Here is a 24,592-nt window from a genome sequence, read left to right on the forward strand (position 1 = left end):
ATTCTGATTCAGTTTTCCAGTCACTCTCAGTTCCTTAGAAACTTCCTATGGTGATAAGAAAAGCTTTTGAATTACCTTACTCCATCAACCAAAAATAACAGCATGTCCCTCTAATGCCAAAATCTGAAAAGCAGGATTTTCACTAAAGCAGAGGAGACTCAGCCAAAATGTCGGGGTGGGGGGTGGGGAAAGGGGGATGGAGCAAGGTGTTCAGACCATTCTTAAACAATGCTCTTCTTTCCTAAGATTCCTGCTGCTAGGTCCAGAAGAGATTCATGGACCTCACCATTAGCATTTGGGTCTTCTGGATCCTCTCCTACTGCCTCTGTGATTCAGAAGCCCGAAAATATGAAGCTATCCTCTCTGTGCCAAATGGAGGACGATGGGGCACCTGGGGACAGAGAGAATTTTGTCCCATGGGACATGCTACTGGCTTTGCACTGAAGGTATTTTGCTTCTGCCACCCTACTGCTTTTCTAGTTTACAGGCATATTCCTCCAAATACAGAATAGGGTATAGGGTATAGGCATACAGTAGGGTAGGTAAAGGTAAAGGTTTCCCTTGACATTAAGTCCAGTCGTGTCCGACTCTAGGGGGCGGTGCTCATCTCCGTTTCAAAGCCGAAGAGCTGGCGTTTGTCTGTAGACCCTTCCATTTTCATGTGGCTGGCATGACTACACGGAACGCCGTTACCTGCCCGCCGAAGCGGTACCTATTAATCTACTCACATTTGCATGTTTTTGAACTGCTAGGTGGGCAGGAGCTGGGCCTAGCAACGGGAGCTCATCCTGTCACGGGGATTCGAACCTCCGATCTTCCGATCGGCAAACTCAGCAGCTCAGTGGTTTAACCCGCAGTGCCACCGCGTCCCTATATACAGTAGGGTAGCTAATTGAAAAAAAAGTTATGTGGGGAACAAAGGGAGGAGGAGGATTTGGAGGAGGAGTTTCCGTATTCATGAATTTTTGGAGTGTTGAATATACTGTTGCAGAATAGTTGTGCTCCTTTTGATGTAGGTACAAATTCACATTTGTGTCCAGAGTTATCTGCATAATTATGTATATATGATTCAAAAACTCATGGTTCATTCTTGATGTAGCCTGGCTATGGTACTACCATCAGAATCAGGCATGTAAGAAATTTCCATTGACCACATTTCCTATTTTCCACCAGGTGCAACCACCCCAATCAGTGTGGGTTGACGATACGGGTATGAACGGTATTCGTCTCGAATGTACTGATGGGACAACCATTGAATCTAAGAGTGGACGGTGAATTGGATTTGCTTTCATTTCTTTTGTTGAGTTTGTTTCTTGGAAATCGATAGTGAGAGTAGGTTAGAGGGAAAGCAGCTTTGATGATTGAAAAACAAATGATACTAGTTCCAGTTCTTTCTGATTGCTTTTGAATTCCTGGAGTCCGACGATGATGGTTTTAGAGTGTAGGTATTCACGGCTGCTGTTCATTGGTGAAATGACTTCTGAGTAATGTAAGAAAATGAATATGTGCTGATGTTCAAAGCATAACTGAAACTGAACTTGGCCACAGAAGTCACATTCTTATCCTACTGCCTGTGAGCAATGGAGACAGATGGTCATGAGCACTGATGGTGAGCAGGAGGGGGCCCCTATCCAGGGGGGAAAACGCATGCATAGTAGGGAGGAGTTGAGTAGTCATTCAGAGAGACACAGAACAGACCCATCTTGACTTTTGGGGTTTATCTGAATGGGTCTTCTCACGCTTTTTCAGTTTGTTAGGATTTTCTGCTAATGTGGCAGTAATAAAACACTAGAGACCTATTCCTCGTCTCAGCGTGGTTCCTGGCTGTTAGGACACAAATGCTCACAACCAATAGTTAACTGCCACACAGATGACAGTTGATACCCTTCCTCCCTATTTAAATGGTTCAGATATTTATACATGTCTGTTGGCCTTCTAATAATTCCAAGGAAATATCACCGAAGCATAGAGTTGGAAGAGACTCCACAGTCTTAATTTCATGTTTGGTACAGGATCTGAGAATGGATTTTGGACAGATGGCTATCTAGCTTCTGTTTCAAGGACCTCCAGCGAGAGAGAACTTACCACTTCAGGAGTCAGGCTTTTCCACTGGCTGATAGCTCTTGCCATCAGGACGTTTCTCCTAATATCTTACCTGAATTTACTTTCTGATACTTTAAATCCACTGGTTCTGCTCCTGCCCTCCTGGGTTGCAGATAACAAATCTAGTCCCTAAATGCCACTGTTTTAGATTTTTGAAGGTTGCTGTCATATCTCCTCTCAATCTTTTCTGCAAGCTAAGCAGACACATTTTCTGTTCAGGAATGTCATCTGCATTTGGCAACAGCTGATTCCAATAATGGGTTCCAGCTATTTTTCTTTTCCTGCCACCCCATTTATTTGCAACGGAACCACAATATTTCCCCTAACACCTATCCTCCCTGTATAAATATGGGGCTGAATAAGATTACAACCCACCATGGTGAGGTGTTTTGTGCAAGCTAGATATCAGGAATGACAAGTTTGTCACGGATCTTTCTTATCCACTTAAGAAGGTTAGGAGATATAGAGGCAAGACTGAGCATGCCTCTTGCTTTCATCACTCACTCACACACACACAGACACACACACACACACACACACACACACACATACAGACGTATATTTTTTTTGCACATGCCTGAAGAACCATAAAGAGGCTCAACCAAAGTTCAAAAGCTACTTATTTATTGGTTGGCACATTTATTTGTTTGCTTTCTGCTTTGCCTTATTTTGTTGGTGAGTACTCCAAGTACCTAATAAAAATTAAAGAGCACAACACAGTGTACAATAGAAAGGTAGAAATATGAAAGAACAGTCAATTTGTAAATGTAATCCTAAAATCAATCAACCATTAAAAGCCTAAGAAAGAAATACAACTTTACAGTGAGATGCCTGAATCCCATCGCTTGAGAACAATGCAGGAGGAGCTCTCTCCCTCATGCCAAAATACAGGCGTCCCACGGATGTTAACGGCTGGACAAGTTGCCAAGTCATGTCCCTTAGATAGCCAAAACTCTTAAGGCTAGTACTAACATTCAGTATTATTCCTGGAAACTAAGTGGGCGATCGGTGCAGAACTTCCTGCACGAATCCCTCTCTCTTCTCCCAGGTCACTGCAAACATTAGCTCAGTCTTGCAGAGAGATCCAACAGACTTAGCCATGGTCATTCTCCCTGCATTGTAGGTCATCCACCAAGGCTATCAAAGTTGTTTCAGTACCATATCCCAGCTAAAGGCTTGGTTGAAAGCCATAAAATAATCAGTACAATTCAGATGCGTCAACGTGTTATGCAGTGGTTGGACAACGATAATGTGGGGGAACAATCATACTTGGAATAAAAAACTAGACATATCAACCTGTTGTGTTCCCCTAAAGTTAGCAATTTGTTTTCTACTTTGTCCTGGAATGGCAAGGAGTACATGAGAATGTGAATTGTGTGGAGGAATAGAGTGCTGAATGAGAACTGGGGAACAATTTCCTCTAATAGAGAATACTTACTTACTCACTTTTGAAAAGCGTTTCCTACCCCATCTCTGTTTTCAGCTGAAAGAAAAAATTCTAGGAGAGAGATAAATATATTTAAAATAAGACAGTCCTTGTGTCTGGACCAGCCTTTCTCAACTTTTTGACCCTGGAGGAACCCTCGAAATATTTTTTCAGGCCTCGGGGACCCCCTGCTCATTCAGGCTCAAATATCGGCCAGAAGTTACAAAAGTATCATATTTGTTTCATGGGTATGCCTGTCTATCTGCATGAACAGTGTTCTTAAACTAAAAATAAAGAATGAAACTTACCTTTTTAATGTGAAGTTCCCCGAATTTGAAATAATTTTTTAAAATAAATTGTGATCTCCCAGGGAACACCCAGTGTCCTACACAGAGGATATTGAGTGATGTTAAGGGTGTGAGTCACTGTCACTGATGCCTCCTAGTCCAGGTTGTCAGAGTGCTGGAAAGCGTTTGGCCCAAGAGATCAGAAAAATCACACACCAGGCATTTCTATAAAAATAAATGTATTTACAGAAAGCACAAAAACATATTTTACAAGCTGTGCATTCAAACGCACTCAGAGAGGATGGGGAAGAACTGGGCTGCAAGGCTACAAAAGTGAAACTAAACAAGTCCAGGCAGGTTCCTCCCCCAGGCAATGCAGCTTTTAACACCCAAACTGAGGACAATTAAGTTCGACCTCTTCACCCTGCCGATACTTAAGGAAGTACTCAATTACCACGGTAACCTATGGCTTGGTCCGGGCAAAAACAAAGAAATGCCAACACAGGTGAGGCTGTAAATTAAAGTGAGCCCTATGTGCTACTCAAGCAGGAGTTACAAGTCCAGGTGGACCCCACCCCACTACCTCACAGACCTGCTCCTTTAGGTGAAGTGCAACGCCATCTAGAGCTCTAGAACCAATGTTTCTGGAGGCTCAGATATTACAAACCAACAACAGCTCAAACTTGCCAGGGTTTTCTAAGCTATAGAGAACTCTGTAATATAACACTTTGGCTAAACAAATTGTCTTAATTTTCATGGCATATATTCTTCCCCCTATTTTTCAAAACAACAGGAGGGAAACTGTTCCACTTCAGCTGTTTTAAGGTTGTTGAATTTGGTATACTATTTAAGATATGATCAATCACACATATGATGGATTTTATCTAATGGGAAGGTTTTTTAATGGTACCACAAGAATGTTGCCATAGCTGCCTGGACATGAAGTGAGTATTTTAAAAAAAATCCTGCTCTTTGGTTAAATCTACGTCATAGAATTGTATAATACCTATACCAGTTTTCACAATCTGGCTTCCTTCAATGGATTCTGAACCCTGTAGTTTGAGAACTTAATTTGAGAAGGCTGAGGGTCAGGATATGATATCCTTAAAATAAATAATACCTCATAGAGGGTCAAGTTCCTGCCTTTACTGCTCCAGAGTGCAGGACAAGTGAAATGATAAAAAATCAATGATGAAGTATTGCTCAAGAAGTACCTGTTGGGTTCTTGTAAAACTATACCAGGGTTTCTCAACTTGGCAACTTTAAGGTGTGTGGACTTGCTGGCTGGGGAATTCTGGAAGCTGAAGTCCACACACCTTAAAGTTGCCAAGGTTGAGAAACCCTGGACTATACAGTACTTTTAAAATTTGTGGTGACTCATAAGAACCATGCAGGCAATGTGAAAGCTTTTATTACAGCAGAATTTATTCTGTCATATGAAGCATAATGCAATTTTCTTCCAGATCTTTACCTTTCTAGAATCTGCCAGTAAGGCACGATATTGGGGGTGGGGGTGGGGTGGGGTTTCAGAAAAGTAGCTACTTTACTAACAGCAATTCTAGCTTATCATGACAATTTTAGTTGCATTCACATATCTACTTGAATACTAGTCATTAAGGAATCGTAATTTGCTTTAACAATTTGATGTGAGCCGGCTGCTAATTTTATGCTTTAGAAGCTTTCATGCTGGTTAATGCTTTTAAAATCTAATTGATTCAATATCTGAGTTTGTTCAGATGGGGACACATTAAGAAAATGATTTCATACTTACCAGTGTTAATCTTGTAACCTGATATTAGGACATAGGAAATGAACAAAAGGAACAACAAAAGTAGTATTAACAGAAGCTGTTCAAAGAGAACATCACGTTGTGAAGATAGAAGATTATTTTATGGACTTTTGCCTCAAACATCTATGATGTCTTTACTGGCCATGATCACTCTCTCTTTCAATCTTTTGATCTACGTCTTACCTATCTCTTTGACTCTAAGAGAACAAAACATTTATCTCTCTATCTCTCTATCTCTCTATCTCTCTATCTCTATCATCTATCATCAAATTTTGCCACCGCCCATCTCTCCCCAAAGGGGGGACTCTGGGTGGTTTACAACAAGGATAAAACATTCAAATACCATAAAAAGTATAAATACAAATATAAAATTAAAATAAATACAGTATGAAATCCAGATGATGATGCGAGTTGGAAAATCGCTCACATATGTCTAAGAGGCCATTTAGGGCACTAACCATCTCCAGGAGTGATTACTCCCCCTCCCGCCCCAACTGAAGTGGCAAAACCAGGTTTTTAGTTGTTTACAAAAAGCCACAAGAGATGGAATCTGCCTTATCTCTGGGGGAAGGATGTTCCAAAGGGTGGGAGCCACTGCAGAGAAGGCCCGCTTCCTGGACCCCACCAGATGGAACTCTCTTACAGACAGGGTCTGCAACATGCCCTTTCTGCATGATCAGGTGGGACTGGTGGATGTAATGGGGATGAGGCGGTCCCTCAGGTAACCTGGCCCCATGCCATGTAGGGCTTTAAAGGTAATAACCAACATCTTGAATTGAACCCAGAAGCAAACTGGCATCCAATGCAGCTCGCGAAGCAGTGGTGTAATATGTGCTGATCTAGGAGCACCAATAATTGGTCTCATGGCTGCATTTTGGACCAGCTGTAGCTTCCAGATACTCTTCAAGGGTAGCCCCATGTAGACCGCACTACAGTAGTTTATATGGGAGATGACCAGGGCATGAATGACTGGGCGAAGGGCCTCCCAGTCCAGGAAAGGGCATAACTGGTGAACAACATGAAGTTGTGCAAAGGGCCTTTTTTCCATATTATAAGTCCATATTATTCCATATTTTTAATGTTCTCCAATATTGAATTTATTTTCTCCATCAACCATTTATTTTTTCTTTCATCTGCAGTAGCATTGCTAGCAGTTTCCTGTATAAAAGAATCCTTCAGCATATTTTCTTTTAGCTTACTGTTCCTCTTCTTTATGTGGCTGTTAAGTTTTTGCTCCTTTCTATAAGTAAGCAAATTCTAACATATCTGTAAGTAAGCTTTCTAACATATTAACACTGTCCATATTGCATATTGTCAAATCAATGGTTAATGTTTTTTATGACTATGGTGAGACTAATTCAGCATTTTTTAGTTTATTAATCCATGGATTAAAAACAAAGGACTCTGGTTATATTACACAAGTTTTATCAGTCAGTATCACTCACTCACACACACACACACACACACAAACACACACACAGAAACCCACTGACTTTGTCATGGTTAGTATAGGGGGACCTCTGAGGTCCCTCTGAGTCCTATGTGTAGTTACATTGCACCCCCAATCATGGATGTGTGTGATCCTGTGCTCCTCTGCTGCAACACTTACCCTCTAGAATAGCTTGACCCCCAACTTACTGACCTTTAAAAGAGCATTAAAAGCATGTCTATTTCCCCAGACCTTGGATTAGGGTGATGGGAGGAGGGGAATGTCTGTTTTTATCTCAATGGGTTGGGGAGAGAGTCAGCTGTTGACCCTCCAGATGACAGTGTCTTTTAGGGCTTCATTTCTTACTGTTTTTATATGTCCATCTAGGGGGCCTAGAAATGTTAAAAATGACTGACTGAATGAATGAATTCCTCCCCCAGAATACTACTACTTGCATCTAATGAAATGAGCTGTAAGCCATGAAAATAAAACTGATAGTCATTATATTGTGCAAATTCAGACCTTTGCAATGCTGTTCAGATAAAACCCTGCTCCTTGATTTTCCAGCTTCAGAAATCTGGATTCTTGTGGTTGGACCAAGTAGGTGCTCAGCCTGGTTTATGGGGACTGCAGAACTTGATTGGTCATTCCCCTGTTTCTTGCACTTCCTATCCATACAGGGAAGATGAGCCTTGGTAGCCTGCTTCCTGTGTCAGTGCCTGCCTTTTCCTTTGCAGAATTGTTCCCTGCTAGTCCCTATACCTTTTGTGTAACACATGAAGGCCTTCCATAGCCTTTAACACCCCCCACCCATCTCCTGTGACACTAACACGGACCCTTTCTTTTTTCTCTTATAGTATTTTCATTGCTAGAATTGAGGTTACTTCATTGGCTTAACAGGCCATCATTGGATCAACTGCAAGATTATAAAGGAAACAGTAAATGCTGATCAGCAGAGAGCATGAGGCAGCAACCAGCTGTTGTAGGGAAGGCGATGTGTCAAGGCTGCTACTAGAACAGAACAGAGTTCTGGAAGCCATCCACTCTGATAGGCTTACAGATAGTCCTCGCTTAATGACCACAATTGAGACCCGAATTTCAGTTGCTAAGCGAAGTGGTCATTAAGTGAATCCAATGTCATGTCCCCCGTTGCAATGCATACATGCATCACAACGGGGAACATGCCTTTCCGGAGAAGGGAAGGAAAGAAGAAGGAATTAGTGATAATCCTTTAAGCACTAAAAGACAAATACCAATAAAGGACAAAGGAGCCATACCTTTGCCCTGACCCGAGAAGCCATCATCCTATCTCCCTGACATCTCTGCATTACCCCGGGGGACACACCTGTGCCGGACACAGGAAGAGGACAGAGGTGATCGGCGCTAATCCCCCTGATCGCCCATTGAGACTCCGGAATCGCCCCCTGATCGCCCATCAAGACTCCGGATCAGGACTTTGGGACAATGGGGGGTGGAGAAGGACCAGGTCTGCACTGCGGGTATTTACCGGCTACCTCGCACGCCATGTGCTCATTCCCGTCTTTTTCTGTGTATGCATTCTATTCCTAATAAACCAGAAATCCTTAGCCCTGACTAAGTGAGTCTGTGTCTCTTTGGGAATAAGGCAACCATCACATCCAACCTGATTGTATGACCTTTTCTGTGGCACTCATTAAGTGAATCACTGTGGTAGTTAAGCGAATCACAGGGTTTCCCATTGATTTTGCTTGCCAGAAGCCATCTGGGAAGGTTGAAAGCAGAAACACATGACCACAGGATGCTGCAAAGGTCATAAATGCAAACCGGTTGCCAAGTGCCCAAATTGTGATTATGTGACCATGGTGATTCTGCGACGGTCATAAGTGTGAGCACCATTGTAAGTTGGTTTTTCCAGCACCATCATAAGTCTGAACCATCACTAAACAAATGGTCATTAAGTGAGGACTACCTGTATGATGGCTTGAGTTGGAAAACAGCAGTTTTGAACTGAAGTTGGAAAACATGGGTGCAGTGTGAATTTATCATGGGAGGAGGAGGATGTTCCTGCACTCAGGAGGGGACTAGTGGCCCAAATTGGTGATTGGTCAAGCAGAATTTGGGGCATAATGGATACCCCTAAAAACAAAGTTTCACAGTAGTTCTAGTGAAGGGCTCCATGGTCTTTTGCCTGCTGTATTGAATCGTTGACCATGGGGTGTGTTAGGGGCTGATCTAGAAAAGGAACTCCTCTAGTTCATTTCCCTGTTCCTACTTGTTTCTTTGCCTGTGTTGTCCTTCAGTATACAATGCCAGGTCTCTCTTAACATGACAGGAGGGAAATTCACTGCTGAGAGGGTGTGAGGGCCAGGGCAGAGCACAGTTTGGGCAGAAGAGAAAGGAGAAGAAGCATTACGAGGCTGGCCAGACATCAATAAGGTAATTCAAGAGAAGAAACAAATGAATCATGTCCAGCTGGGCTATTCTTCCTAGAAGTATTTGTCAACAAAAATCAGAGTGGGTGGGATTTGGAGGAAAATATTCAGCAATGTTGAAAAGTATTTCCCTCTAAATATTTTAGATGGTCTTGTGGGGGAATACACTCCAGAGAACGATTGGAAGTCCTGATTCAAGATGTCTTTTTTTTTTTTTGTTCCTTTCGGTAAGCAAAAGATCTCCACTAGCCTTGCAGGCCTATTTCTCCCACTTTTTCTAGCCCATCACATTCAACCTAATGGACCAGTGCATTTAGGAGATGGCTGCTTTTAATTATTACAATCATTTATACCAAAATAGAGGGGAAAGGAAACCTAGGAAATGTCACTGAAATGCTCCCTGTGGCAAAGTATTGTCCAATTTGATAATTTCAGAACTGATTGGTCTTTAAACCTCTGCTTTCGTAGTTTACTGAGGACCATGGTAGAGCTTTCTTTCATTAGGAGCAGGGGGAGAACAAAACCGGTCACAGAGAACCAGGTCATGGTTGTGAGAGCCAAAAGATTGAGAATGGAGGTCAAACATCTTCAGTTTCTTGAAGAGGCCTGAAATACAAGCTTGTTTTGAGAAAAATCCTAATGGGCATGACTGGGGCAGCCCAGCCAGAGCATTTACCTCCTTATTTAGATGAAACTAGGTAGCCATAGATTCTGGCCATGTGTGTTTTGTGTCCAGCAAAAAAAATTATTAAGTTCCAATGGGGAAAAAATAATCTTTTTTATTTGGATGCATTGGTCATGCCTAATGAACTGGATCAAACATCCTCAAACATAAAAATATATTGCTTCCTGATGGCATAAAATGAATTGATTCATTCCCAACATCCTTGTGTTCTAAGTAGCTTTTGGCTTTATGGCATATGTGCACATTCTGAAGCCCCGGGACTGCACATGGATGCCCAAAAGTCCTGGGTGTTATTATCCAGAATCTTTCAAAATGTTATCATCAAATAGGTTGTTTCTTCTTAATGTCACAGATAAGCTGGTCATTGAATCAAAGTACAGTGATTTGATTCAGTTTAATACAGCTTATTTGTTTAGGCATAGCACATTATGTAAACACAGTAATTGTGCTGTGTTAACCCAAGTTTTGTGGGTAAACCCAGCCTCAGTGTAGCAATTCCAAAACTGGCAAAGAAAATACTGTGCTATCATAATATATGATAGTCCAGCTGCTAACACACAGGAAAGGTCAATATCTGCCAGCTGTGGAGGCTGCTGTCACAAATTCCCAACCAGTCTTGTCCGTTAATCAAAATAGTTTTGTTGGTCTGCTTAAGGTCTACCCAAATGCCATTTTTATTTGGGATGAGGGAGAATTGTCCATTCTTTATTCCAGCATTTTTTCCTCAAAAAACACACTCTGCTTGCCTGATGTGCTTTGTCCTAGACTAAGAGAGCATCATATAAGGGCCCAGGTACTCCCAAGGAGTCACTACCAAATTACAATTTTTCATAGTATATGAGGGGGTAAATATGAAATGAGTGGCCTTGTCCATGTATATGTCCTGCTGCCGTTTACATTTCTGTCAGCTCTTCAAGGTAGGGCATGTCCAAAGACAGATACTACAAGGATTGCAGGAATGCTACTGACTGTTGTACAGTATAACCCTTGCCCTTATACCCAATTGGATCAAGCTGGTGGTGTTTTGATTTTTTTCTCCCGCGTTCCCCTTTCCTAGGGCTAAGTTACCATTTCTCCTCCCTTAATGTTTCCTGCATTCCTTCAATAAGTATCTCCACATTCCTCTACAATTTTGGATTGGGGCTCCTGGCAGAACATTCAAAGGCTAAATATAACCGTCTGCCACAAAATGTTTGCTTATTTATCCTTCAATGATGAAAAATATCTAGTCAAGGCCTATTCCTAAGAAGAGCTAAGAAAAAATTTATAGCCAAAAAGGGTGGAATAAATAAAAATTATTTATTTATTCATTTTAAAAGACTTCTATATAGTACTACTTTTATTGTAAAGCTGTAGTAACAGAATCATGCAAGATGGAATGTGCTTCCTCCCTCCATCCTTTTATCTTTGTGATAACTAGGGTGGGGTGGGATCTTGTCTAAAACGTTTACTCAGGTCACATTCCTGCCCTGGACTCAGTTGTCTGACCATTATCTCTTCCTCCTGTCCCTCAAGGCCATTCCCTCTGCTCTCTACACTTACTGGGCTCCCTATCTCAACGTTTGTGGGAACAGGCAGCTCTTCAAGGCCTTTCAGAAGGAAAGGAAGGTGGGGGCCTGCTGGATCTTTGGGAAAGTGTGTTCCACAGGGCAGGAGCAGCTATGGGGAAGGCTCACTTCCTAGGTCCCCATACATTTAAGAGAAGGGACCTTGGTGAATTGGTGAACTCACTGCAACAACCAAAAGTAATCATATTTCCCTCCAGCTGCAATTCTCAAAAACAGAATTCAGGGTTATTTTGACCAAAGGAAAAAAAAATCCCATCAAAATTCCAGATTTATAAATTCTCACAGCTGTTTTTGCCCCTCGGTGTTTTTGTTCATAGATCTAGAGTGGGCCACCTACCATGGACTTCTGTGTCAGTGCTGTGCTTCTCATGACCTTCACTTGCTGTTTCTGGAATGTAGAAGCCCGAAACTATTCTTCTACTATCTATGTGACAAATGGAGGAAAATGGGGTGAATGGGGGATGCCAGAATTCTGTTCCACAGGATATGCAAATGGGTTTGCTTTGAAGGTAAGATTCTCCTTGAGCCCTCCTTTTCACCATACCAAGTAGCTCAAATAGAAAAGGGAAGGCGGGGAATCTTTCAGGCATAGCAATTAAGAAACAAAATGCAACCATTCAGAGAAAGCTTGTGCAGCCCTCTATCATTCTCAAATCTGCAGGAATGGAAGTGAACGAGCTCCTAGAACTTCATCCAACCACACTGCTGGAATTCTTACTCCTAGAATCCCTGTTTTTTTTAGGCAAACACTTCATTTCTGGATTTGGCTATACTGCATACCATACCCCAAAATGAAATGTGGTTTCCTTCCAATAGGATTTCTTTAAGCCTAACTTAACTGTTCCTTATAACTCAGCTTCATCAGGCCTGGGAAATGCAGTTGAGTGCCTACTGTATTTCTGGAAGGGACTTACACTTTCTTTGACCCACTTCCTCCTCCTCTGATGAAGAGGCACTGTAATGCAATAAGCTTGTGCCAGGAAGAAAACCAAATTAAAAAGGGAAGACAGAGAACCCACTGTACACTAACGGATGTGCCCTCAGGGTTATTGGTATGCAAGGGTACCACACTGGCTAGATGTAAAATGGGACACTTAAAAGTCAAAATAAATATTGTAGTATTTCCAAAAACATTAAGAACATATAAATGGATCCTTGATTAATGCAGCCAATGGCCTGATAAATGTTATTTATTTCTTATTAACATTTCTATCACCGCCCATCTCACCCCAAAAGGGGGACTCTGGGTGGTTTACAATAAAATTCACCTTAAAACCTCAACATCATAAAATCACCAGGTCAACAGCTACAATGCTAAAATAATAAATAAATATTAATATGGAATCCAAGTGGGAAATTTCCATTTGGTAGGGAGAACTCTACATCACCAGCCACCCCCAGGAAGAGCTATCGCCCTTCCCATCCCAAGTGAGGCAGCAGAACCAGGTCTTCAAACCCTTCCGGAAGGTCGGGAGCGAAGGGGCCTGCCTCACCTCGGGGGGTAGAATGTTCCACAGGGCGGGTGCCACTGCAGAGAAGGCCCGCCTCCTGGACCCCGCCAGATGAAATTCTCTTACAGACGGGGTCCGCAACATGCCCTCTCTGCATGACCAGGTGGGGTGAGTCAATGTTATGGGGATGAGACGGTCCCTCAGGTAACCTGGCCCCATGCCATGTAGGGCTTTAAAGGTGATAACCAACACCTTGAATTGGACTAGGAAGAAAACTGGAACCCAATGCAGCTCATACAGTAAAGGTGTTACGTGTGCTGATCTTGGAGCACTCATCACTGTTCATGCAGCCACATTTTGGCCCAACTGAAGCTTCTGGATACTCTTCAAGGGTAGCCCCATGTAAAGTGCATTGCAGTAGTCTATATGGGAGATGACCAGGGCATGAGTGACTGTCTGGAGGGCATCTCGATCCAGGAAAGGGCATAACTGGCACACAACCTGAAGTTGTGCAAAGGCCCTCCTGGCCATGACTGCCACCTGCTCTTTGAGCAGGAGTCGTGAGTCCAGGAGGACCCCCAAGTTACGCACCGGTTCTGAATGGGGCAGGACAAGCTCATCCAAAACTAAAGATGACAACTTCCTGGATACCGAGGAGCCATCAATCCACAGCCACTCCGTCTTACCAGGGTTCAGCTGAAGCCTGTTGCTCCCCATCCAGGCCCCCACAGCTCCCAGGCACTGAGAGGGGCAGCCACCACATCACTTATTTCATCTGGGATGGAGATATATATCTGAGTATCATCAGCATACTGATGGTACCTCATTCCGTGGTGCCGGATGATCTCACCCAGCGGTTTCATGTAGATGTTAAATAGGAGAGGGGAGAGAACCAAACCCTGCGGCACCCCGCACAGCAAGGGTCGAGGGTCGGATCTCTCATCTCCTGTGTTGCTTAAAATGTTGCTTAATTACAACTCTTAGCATCCTCTTCCAATGGCCATGCTGGCTAGGCAGTTGAGAGTTGTAGCATAGTTATATACTGTATGAAGGGGTACAACAGGCAGTTGTATGGGAACCCAGTAGAAAATCCCAGGGCTTTAGAACAGACTGAGGGATCTTCTTCTTCTCCTCCTCCTCCTCCTTCTCCTCCTCCTCCTCCTCCTTCTTCTTCTAGCAGTGGCAAACTAAGCAACCAAGAAAACTAAATGGACACGTTCATATAGACATCAGGATTTGAGCTCTTCAAAGGAATCTTTATTTTTACTATATGAAAAGCCATGTTTCCCATACTTATTCACTGTGATTTTTATAAGGGCTTCAGGGAGAGATGCATACTATTCTTAGTAGAAGGAATTATTGATAAGTGGTCTGAGGAGAAAGTCTAGATGGATATTGGCCCATCCATATGGTTTTATTTGCAGCAGTGCCAAGAGTATTCATTGAATATTTTTGTACTGTACTGGAGTATGCAAAATATTGTTTTATATGACAGTGTATAAGATTTTGGTTCTATTATATCAATGTGGCTTTTAAATTGGAATAACATGGTTATTAACAATACATTTTGACAGGTAAAAATTAATTCCTTCCCTTCCCTTCTTTCTTGCAATGACTCCTCATTAACTGATAGCCATTATTCCCATTTTATGTAGAAAAAGAGATTCTACCTCAAAATCTAGAATAATGAGGGCAATATTTTACAGATCTTGCCAGGTGTCAGTACTTAGTCACTCGAGCTTCATTAATTACAACTCATAAGGATTCTTATAAATCTGTTTAATGAGCGAAGCATCTAGTACAAGGTAAAAGTTGCGAATGGCGGTTCCTACGCATTCTACAGTTTAAAATCACAAACTTCCCAAGTTCCCCCCCACTGCCCACTGAGGAGTGCATTCCTCCTGCCGTGCCAACAGATGGCCAGAACAGTCCTGCTTTTATGACCTTGGGCCAAATGTCTCTAGCCCAAACAATTCAGTTCACACTCCAATCCATCTCCCCCTCCTGCCTGGTGACTTGCAAGCTGACACAGGTCTTCGAAAGATGGATGTGCTTCCGATAAGGTGTTCTGGGGACAGTTGATTGGTGAGCATGACACCAGGGATGGTACATTGTCCAGTAGCAAAGTACTGTATATGCTTTAAAGGAAAAGTTCCCAGGTTCAATCCCATTATCATGCATCAATCTTTATGTATCAAACATAGGAGATGTCCTATTTTGAGACTTTAGTGAACTATTCTCAGTCAAACTGAATTGGTTTGTGAAGTGATCTGATGCACTATGAGATAGTTCCTGATGTTGTTCTGTTGGACGTACTCGATCTGTATTTTCCTTCCAATCTAAAAGAAGTTTGGATCTATTACTACAGCTGTATAATGTAACTGTTGGTAGGCATTCTAATTTCAATGACCTTTGAATAAGCTACAAAGCTTACCATTATAAACAGAGCAGTATATTGAAAAAAATGTTATTTTGGGTAGGGGAAGGGCAGAATTCAGTGGCAGAATTTAACTGTGCTTTGTGCTTAAATGTGACTGTTTATATCTTTCCTACTTCAGGTTCATGGTTTTCATGGTCAGGAATTGCTGGTGGATGATACGGCCCTAAATGGTATCCGTCTTCATTGTTCAAATGGCGATACGCCCATATCAAAAACTGGACCGTGAGTTCTTTCTTCCTTTGGCTTTGTTGTTTGGACAGTATTGATAGATAAGGAAAGTTGAAATCTTCACCCTACTCCTTGGTTCCAAGACCGTGAAAATAAATTACTGCTCCTTTGGGCCACTCACTCCTCAGATTACCTTTTTATTTTTCTTTCTACCTACTTTTCCCTTTCAGCAGTATCCATCTTCTCACTTGTGGAAGGAAGACTGGTTGCAAAGCTTCAAACATGCTTTTGGTCACCCTGTTAGTCTCTTAGAAGGATCAAGATTGACTTCTTAGTTTTCCCATTGTCTCTGGACTTGGCAGATTTTCTGCCTGTTCCCATTTTCAGTTTGATGGGACCCACCATTCCAGAACCGGTTATTGTAATATGGATTTCATCCTGTTATTTCACAAAAAGTTATAGGATGGTATATTTAAAAACCCAATATTAATAATGTGTGCTGGAGGGGCTCTGTTTAAATTAGAATGGAACTACACTTTGGGTGCTTAATGTCAAGAAGAGATCTATTTTAAATGAACTATGAAGAAAAGGGATGATGAGCTTTTGTATGAGTTTAATAATTCTCAGAGAATGGCAGAGAAATTGTTTTGATTGCCCCACTGGGGAAAGTTGAAACAACCATTTTATAAAACATAAATCCAGTAAAAAAGATCAAAGGGCCTCAGGAAAAAATATATACATTTAGAGAGAAACACCATGTGATGCCTACAAGATAAAATAAGATAGTTGAAATGCTTAGTTCCAAAGAAAAATGACAGAAACCAGATGAAATAGAGATAACCAGTAAGATATAGTTTATCTATTTATCTATTTATCTATTTATTTATAAGGCTTATGAACCCTTCCAATCAAAGCTGAGCAGTATATAATTCCTCATCTATGTCAATTCAGTTTAAAAACAAAACTAAGTAATAACCATAGGCCAAATCAATAGGAGAAAAAGGGAAAAAAATTAAAAATGTAGAAAACCAGAAATACAACACACAATGGACCAGAAATTAAAACAAGCAGTCATAAACTTTGCCATGTTCTAATGGATATTCTGAAGGCCAGGAGGGAAGGGACATTCTGATGTCTGGGGACAAGCTATTCCAATGAAGAGGGCTGTAAGTCAAAAGACATTTTTCCAAGGTCCCTGAAGATGGCAGTCCCTGAGAGAAGGGACCTGGAGTGACCTCACACTACCTGATCTTATGAGGTGGGCAGATGTTACAGGGAGATATCCAGGCCCTAAACCATGAAGGGCTTTGAAGATGACAATCAGCATTTTGAATTGAAACCAACTGATAGCTAGTGTAACTCTTGAAGTAAAGGCGTTACATGGGCATAGGAATGCTCTTGTTATGGTCTACTCTGATTCTTATGAGTCAGAGGCCAAAGGGCCTGATCTGAGAAGTTGTCAGCTTTGGGAGCTGGCAGGCCATCAGTGTATGAACCTGAAGCAGACCAGGGAGACAATGAACCTGAGTAGGTAAGGGCAGACTCAGATAATGTGGGGCCAAATCTTAGCAGGATACCTAGTCCCTGGATATACTGGCAACTCTGAAGGACAGACCAAAGGCAATCTACTCAGCTACTTAGGAAGCAAGGACAACATCACCCCTAATTGAGCCATGTCCATAGCTGACATAGGAGCAGCTGCCAGGAGCTTGCTCTCAGAGCTTCATTCCTATATCCTTGCTTTGCCCTCAGACTAAGCTTGTAGAACTCCCTGGTGTTTGAATCCTGGACTGACACTGACCATTCTTGTTTGTCTGCTGCTGCCTTGTCCCATTTTGCCAGATCTGTGTGTCACTGGCTGTCCACATTCTAGCTCTCTCTCTTGCCTTTTATCACTCTGGACTGGACTCTGTGGACCTCAGCTACTGCATCCCTGAACTCTCAGCCTCAACCCACATTGGTACTGCCATATCTTGTGCCCTGGCTATTAGGCAAGGTCTCACCTCTCCTGAACTTCTCCTGAAGCTTAGGTGCGACTGCTCAATGGAGCAGTTGCAAGTTTCTACTATGTGGTTGTTTGATCTAGAACAGGACACTCATAAATATTTGAGTTTCCAAATTCTGGATTACCTGTAGCTTCCAGATGTTCTTCAATATAGCATATATAGGAATTATCCAACTAACAGGTGACTAAAACACGAGTGACTGTGAGTAAAGGTTCCCACTCCAAGAAGTGTCATAACTGTACACAAGGTGGAATTGTGAAAAGGCCCTCTTGGTCACAGCTGCCACCTCAACTCCTAAGTTATGAGTTCTGTATGGGGAGTATGACCCTCCCTAGGACTAAAAATGGTATCTCCCCAGAATCAGATGGCTTATGAACCCAGAGCTACTATTTTGTGCTGGGATTAAGTGTCAACCTGCTCTTCCCAGTCCAAATCCTAACAGCTTCCAGGCACCTGGACTGTACTTTGATGGCCTTGCTTGGTTTGCCCAAGGTGGAGATGTAAAACTGGGCTTCATCAGTGTGTGGATAGATGTGGTAAAGGCATACATGTGAATGGAATCATTCTTTTGTCAAACGAACTAGAAACTCAAGGGCAAAATCCTCTACAAAAATGGGTGACTGTATTAAACCCCAAAGGTAATTATTATTATTAGAGGAAATAATAGAATTTCCTCTATGGAACTTTGGAGATCTTCTAATGCAACCCTCTCCCTAGGGCAGGAATCCTCAGACCATCCCAGACAAATGTTTCCAACTTTGCTTGAAAACCTCCACTATGGAGCACTCGCTACACCAGGAGACAGGCTGTGGCACTACTTAATGGTTGTCACAGTCAGGAAATGACTCCTTATTTCAAGTTTGGATGTCTCCACTCATTATTTCTTTAGGCAAAGCATACTCAGTTGCCTTAAACATTCCTCATAGGATTTAGCTCTCAAGCCCCTCACCGTCTATGTTGCTGTTCTCTGCATTCTTTCCAGTTCCTCAGCATCTTTCTTTTACTGTGACAATCAAACCTGGATATATTCCAAGTGTGCTAGAAATTGTAACATTTATTTGACTGCAACAGTCAAATTTGACTGTCTCTATGACTTTAGTAAAAAAATAAATAGAAAATGGACAAAATATTAAAATATTCTAGAAAACCCTTGAAAATACTTAGACCCATAATAATAGAAGCTAGAATGTATACCTTGGATCAGAAGCAACAGAGAGGAAGGAGGAGTTGTATTATATAAAAGTATTACAGCTGTTTAAAAAAATCAAAATATTTGGTGATATGATATGGATGTTGGTGATATGATATGGGCATATTTAAAATAAGTGGAAGAACAAATAATACTATCTACTATTGCCTGCTCAACCAAGGAGATCTTTCACTACAGAAATTTCAGAGACACATGAATGGTGATGGGGAATTTAATTGCTCTAACATTTATTTATTTATCAATTTCTATAGCCACCCTTCTCAGCAAGTGACTCACAGCAGCTTACAACAATAGAAACTATAAAACAATTAAATCAATTTCAATTAAAACAATTACATTACGGAATAAATATACATGGCCACCAAGTAAGCAGTGCATAGATGTTAATACAGCCAAGAGACGGGACCATCCACACGCTCGAGGCCCCAGGCCCGGGCACAAAGCCAGGTCTTCACAGCCTTACGAAAGGCCAACAGGGTCGGGGACATCCTAATTTCTGGAGGGAGGATGTTCCAGAGGGCAGGCGCTAAGGAGGAGAAGGCACGCCTTCTAGTTCCCGCCAGCCGACACTCCCTGGCTGATGGGACCTGGAGCATACCCAACCTACTAGATTGAATTGGATGGGCAGAAACAACTGGGAGAAGGTGGTCCCTTAGGTAACCTGGTCCCAAGCCATGAAAGGCTTTAAAGGTGACAACCAGCACCTTGAATTGCACCTGGAAGCACACCGGCAACCAATGCAGCTCATGTAGCAGTGGTGTTACGTGTGTCAAATATCTGATTCCATTTACTACCCATGTAGCCACAGTCTGCACCAGCTGAAGCTTCCGAATGCTCTTCAAGGACAGCCCCATGTAGAGCACATTGCAGTAATCCAGATGGGAGGTCATGAGGGCATGACTGACAGTGAGTAGAGCCTCCCAGGAATTTGTTGGAAGATAAACTCTGCTAACCAGAATTAATGCTAACAAAAGTCCTTCCAGGAAATCCCTGACTTCTCTTGTTGGCAACTTTCTTCTTCATAGAGTGGAAGAAGGTTCAGGGGATTAGCTATCACTGATTTCATAATAACCAAAAGGGGATGCTTTGCATTTTACTCTGAGACCAATTCTTCCTGAAACTAGAATGCTCATCAACAAAATTACTGCCCAGAGTTATCATATATTGGGCAGCCTTAAATAAAATAAAACATTTTAAGATATACTATTATACAGCTTTGGCAACTGATCCAAAGTCTTCCCTTATGTAAAACTAAAAATGCAGATCTAGATCTAACAGGAAAATAATATATGAAACTAACTTATTCTGTGAAAACTATCCGGAAGCTACTCTAGAATGCAGCAACTTGAATAGTTTTGGGCACCAATCTGCTTGCCCATGTAACACCACTACTTTGAGAGGAGTGCTGGTTATTAGTTGGCTTGCAGGAAAAATTCAAGATGGTTCCTGTCACCTTTAAAGTCTACATGTCTATAGACCAGGGTACCTAGAGTCTTCCATCTTCTGACTTCTGCCCAACTTCTAAGATCAAGAAGGGAAGGGTTGGGAGCATCTTCTGCAGGGATCATGGAGAAAGCCTTCTGATTCACCACTGCCCTTCTCTGGAACATCATTATTTTGAAATCATATTGGCCCCCACTCTCTTGGGTTTTTGTAAAGCAATAAAAGCTTGGGGTTTTCAGTGACCTTTGTGGTCTGATGTGTTTGTTGATTAGTAATTGGTTGTTCCTTAGTGCAGGAGGAAATTATATTCTCATTGTTTGCTATATTGTGTTAATTTTATTATTGAACTCGGGAATCTAAACTGCTCAGACTTAGTTGCCTAGCAAATACATTTAACAAATCAACCCATGTGTCTTTACCTCGACTGAGCGAAAAAATCTCAAAAAGTGCTATCTCCATGGCCCGATTCCAAAGCATTATCTTAACTCAGGTATTACACCTAGAAACTTTCCATTTAAAAGACATATTTTAGTGCTGGCATTGCACTGTCCCTCACCAAATCAGTGAAAATACTATCCTCTTTTACCTAGGCTTGTTATAGATTTTAATACAGGACTTGCTTTATTTGAAGACTGGAAACTAGGTCTATTAGCTAAAAGAAGAAATGACCAGTGCAAACAAAATGAATAGAACATCACTGACAAAAGAAAGGACTTTTTAGTCAGATATAATCTCTGGGAGGCTACATTAGTTATTGGTGATACTAATTGAGTTGGATATATCTAGCCACATGTAAGAAGGCAATTTATCTTGTGTAAGCAAACACAAAGGAACATGAATTGCAGGGTGCAATCCCATTCATGTCTCCTTGCTTGTAAATTTCCCATTGGAATGTTGGGCTAAACAGGCTTTTAGATTGACCTGGCACAGTTTTTTTTTTTAATACCTTTACAGATTGGGAGAGAGGGGGAAGCCATCTTATATATAGCATATCATGAGTATATGACAAGAGAAAAGGCAAATATACAGTATACACACAGTCCACACAATTATATATAAAACTTTTGCAGAGATACAGCAGTAGCCTCATAACTGAATGTCCAGTTCAGCTATCCAGGCGATTGCTTCTGGTGCTGCTTCATGCAGATCTTCTAAGGACCCAGGAAACGCACGTCGTGGGCAGTCTTGCACAATATGTTTAATAGTTTGCATATCAGCACCACAGTCGCAACAAGGAGAATCTTTGAAGCCCCACTGATACAGATTTGATGCAGCCGTACTGCCCCTCTGGGCATCATGGCCATGACAATGAGAAATGTAAAAAAAATCTTAGGTACTAATCCTTAGATATAATTTTAAAATATAAGTTTGAGGTTGGTAAATTTTATATACAGTAGCCATATGACTTTTTCCCTTAACATATAAGGGAGAAATAATATCTTGGACATTGCTAACTTCTACTAGTACTACTGGCCACTGGGTGTAGAAATAGGATGATTTATGTATTTCTTTCTATTAATCTCCTCCAATATGAAGGGATTCTTCCAACTCCCTTTGTATGTCTCTTCCTCACAAATTCTGCAGTCTGTTACACTCATTATTGTCTTTGGCAGGTGGGGATACTGGACAGAGACTTCTTATTGCCCGAAAGGTAACCTGATTGCTTTTGTTCTAAATGTGCAAGGAAGCCGGGGGCTCTTTCTGGATGACACTGCAGCTAACAATATCAAGTTCTACTGTGACAGTGGGACAACTCTGATAGGTAATGCATATGAACATGGTCTTTATGGAGAATGGAGTGAAGTCTGCTCTGTTGGTGCCATATGTGGAATCCAGGCAAAGACTGAAGCTAAGCACGGTGGCGCTGATAAGACAGCATTGAACGATGTGAAGTTCTTCTGCTGTGATTGAACTAGAAATGAGCTGCATTCCAAGGAGCGACCAGCATTTGGATGGTTTGTTGAAGATTAATCATAATCTTAATTATGATTAATCATGATTAAATGTGGAACCAAAAATGGTGTGAGCCATATTTCTGGATTGGAGGGCAAAAATAAATAATAAAAAAAAGGATACAAAAAGGAAATGACTCTTGTTGCTAGAGCTCAGAAGTTAAGCTTTCAGCTGGGTAAGACTAAAGACTTCCCTTCTCTCGCATCCTACTCCCCAACATGAAAAACCAGTTACATTTTATGTGAGAGCCTACTTTGTCCAGTAAATGGTGACTGGGCCAAGAGTTCTCCAGTGAAGATCTGCTGTGCTTCTCCTTTTTGCTTCCATAAAATAAGTGCCTTTTGATTGCGGTGCACACTGAAAGTGGCCATGGGATTTTTAGTTGGCACCTAAAATAGGGGAAGCTTCAGGGCACATTTGAAATGTTGAGACCATATTATGGGTGTTCTCACGAAAAGGGAACCTTGGCATCCTTGCTTATTCACTGTGCAGACTGGCAAAGAGGATCTTTAAACCTCCATTGCCAGGGAAGCCTTCTCAGCTTATAGTGGGCGTTATTTTTTTCCTGGGCAGATGGTCAAAATTCTAAAGAAAGCACTAAATTGCAGTTACCCATTATTTTCATTTTCTTAAAATGCCTGTGGGTCTTATCTGGAGATCACAGACACTTTCGTAGATAAGGATGGTATGAGTAGCTTGCATGTTGCTTGGCTGAAGGTGTACAGTCTCTTTCTTTAAAGTCAGGTAGTCAAAAATTTTCTTGGCTCCTAAGCAACTTGTCTATTGGGTACATTGATGGCCAGAGGTAACATATGGCCTTCTTCTGCCTTATACAATAACAGCTTGTTGATCTTGAGAATGCAATTGTATCAGGATATAGCAATAAATAATAGAGTTCAAGGGGGGCATATTTCCAGGTAGTTATTGATAGGATCACAATTTTAAACTTTACAAAGTTGTTTAGTACTACCAGTAAAACATGAAGAATACTTTTAATAAATGAATCAACATATGCCAGTTCTTTAATAGCTTTGATTTCATGTCTTCAGTCAGTTGGACAGACCCTACTTGTGATTTTAGTAGTAGATGCAGATCACTGGGGTGGTGAAGAGGGCCTTCTCAGTGGTAGTATCATTATTTTGGAACTTTCTCCCAAAAGCAACATGGCTGGCCTCATGCTGCCTTACTTGAAACAATGTATGCTTCATGGCGTTGTAGGACAAGAACTTAATAGGACCAGTCTGCTTTTTAAAAATGAGCCCTTGTATTTTATTGTACATTTAGCATAGGTGATATCATTGTTTTCTTGAAGACTGTTTTATTGTTCTTCTGTACATTGCTCTGGGCTTCCTTAGGTAAAATAGCATTATAAAAATAAATACATGCAATAATAAATTGGGAATTGTACTTTGATAATGGGGGCTGATGGTTCTCTATTCTCTCTGTAAGAACTTGAATTCCTGTTCACACAGGACTATGGGCTAATCTGAAGGATCATTTAAAGGGTTTCTTAAAGGATTAAAACTAATTTAAAGGATATACCAATGGATAATTCAAAGCAGTTTCAATTTAGAAATCTTTTTCTCTCCCTCTCTCTGTCCCAGAGGCTGAAGAGGTTATCGCTGATTATGTTATTAAACTGAGCTGAGGTAAAAGTTTTTACTTTTTTTTTTTCCGGGAATTTCAAGGCATTCATTTTGACTCTCAAAAACTACAAATTTCTCTGATTTGGGGGGAGCTTTAAGGATCAAAACATGTACCTTAGAGTTTCTGCATTTTGCTCCTTAAAGCAATCCCATCCCTACAAAAAAAGTGCAAAAACCAAACCTGGGTCCAAATTTTGGCATTGCTCTCTCTAGGGACTCTGTGGGAGGCATCAGTGAGGCACAGGAACCATCTGTTCCTAGCTGCCTAGGTACAGGCCAAGAGCTGCCTAGCTGAGATGCACATTTAGAAATAATTACTGAAACTTAAACAGAAATGTATCACATCACTGGGAAGTTGGTTCCAGATGGCCATTTGGCTGCTTACTCCATTATTCAGAAGCTAAACTTTGGTTGGCAACTTCACTGCTCCTGTGTGTTCTCCCTTCTTACAAATCATTCAGAGCAGATGTGCTGGTGTCAATCAAGTGATGATATGCTTCTGGGCTGTATAGCCACGGTCTAGTTTTCAGGTGGATGATGCAATCCAAAATAAAAGTAATAATAAATATAAATTCAA

General features: G+C 41.5%; 1 protein-coding gene across 1 annotated transcript; it reads left to right on the forward strand.

The window, feature by feature from the left end:
• Positions 1-275: 275 nt before the first annotated feature.
• On the forward strand, positions 276-22,327 carry LOC134498574 (vitelline membrane outer layer protein 1-like). The gene is made up of 3 exons (XM_063304730.1): positions 276-446; positions 1,174-1,271; positions 22,030-22,327. Exons 1-3 carry the CDS (start codon positions 276-278, stop codon positions 22,325-22,327), a joined length of 567 nt encoding a protein of 188 aa, XP_063160800.1.
• Positions 22,328-24,592: the final 2,265 nt, after the last annotated feature.

Source organism: Candoia aspera, chromosome 5 (assembly GCF_035149785.1).
Source record: "Candoia aspera isolate rCanAsp1 chromosome 5, rCanAsp1.hap2, whole genome shotgun sequence".
In the NCBI taxonomy this organism is placed as follows: domain Eukaryota; kingdom Metazoa; phylum Chordata; class Lepidosauria; order Squamata; family Boidae; genus Candoia; species Candoia aspera.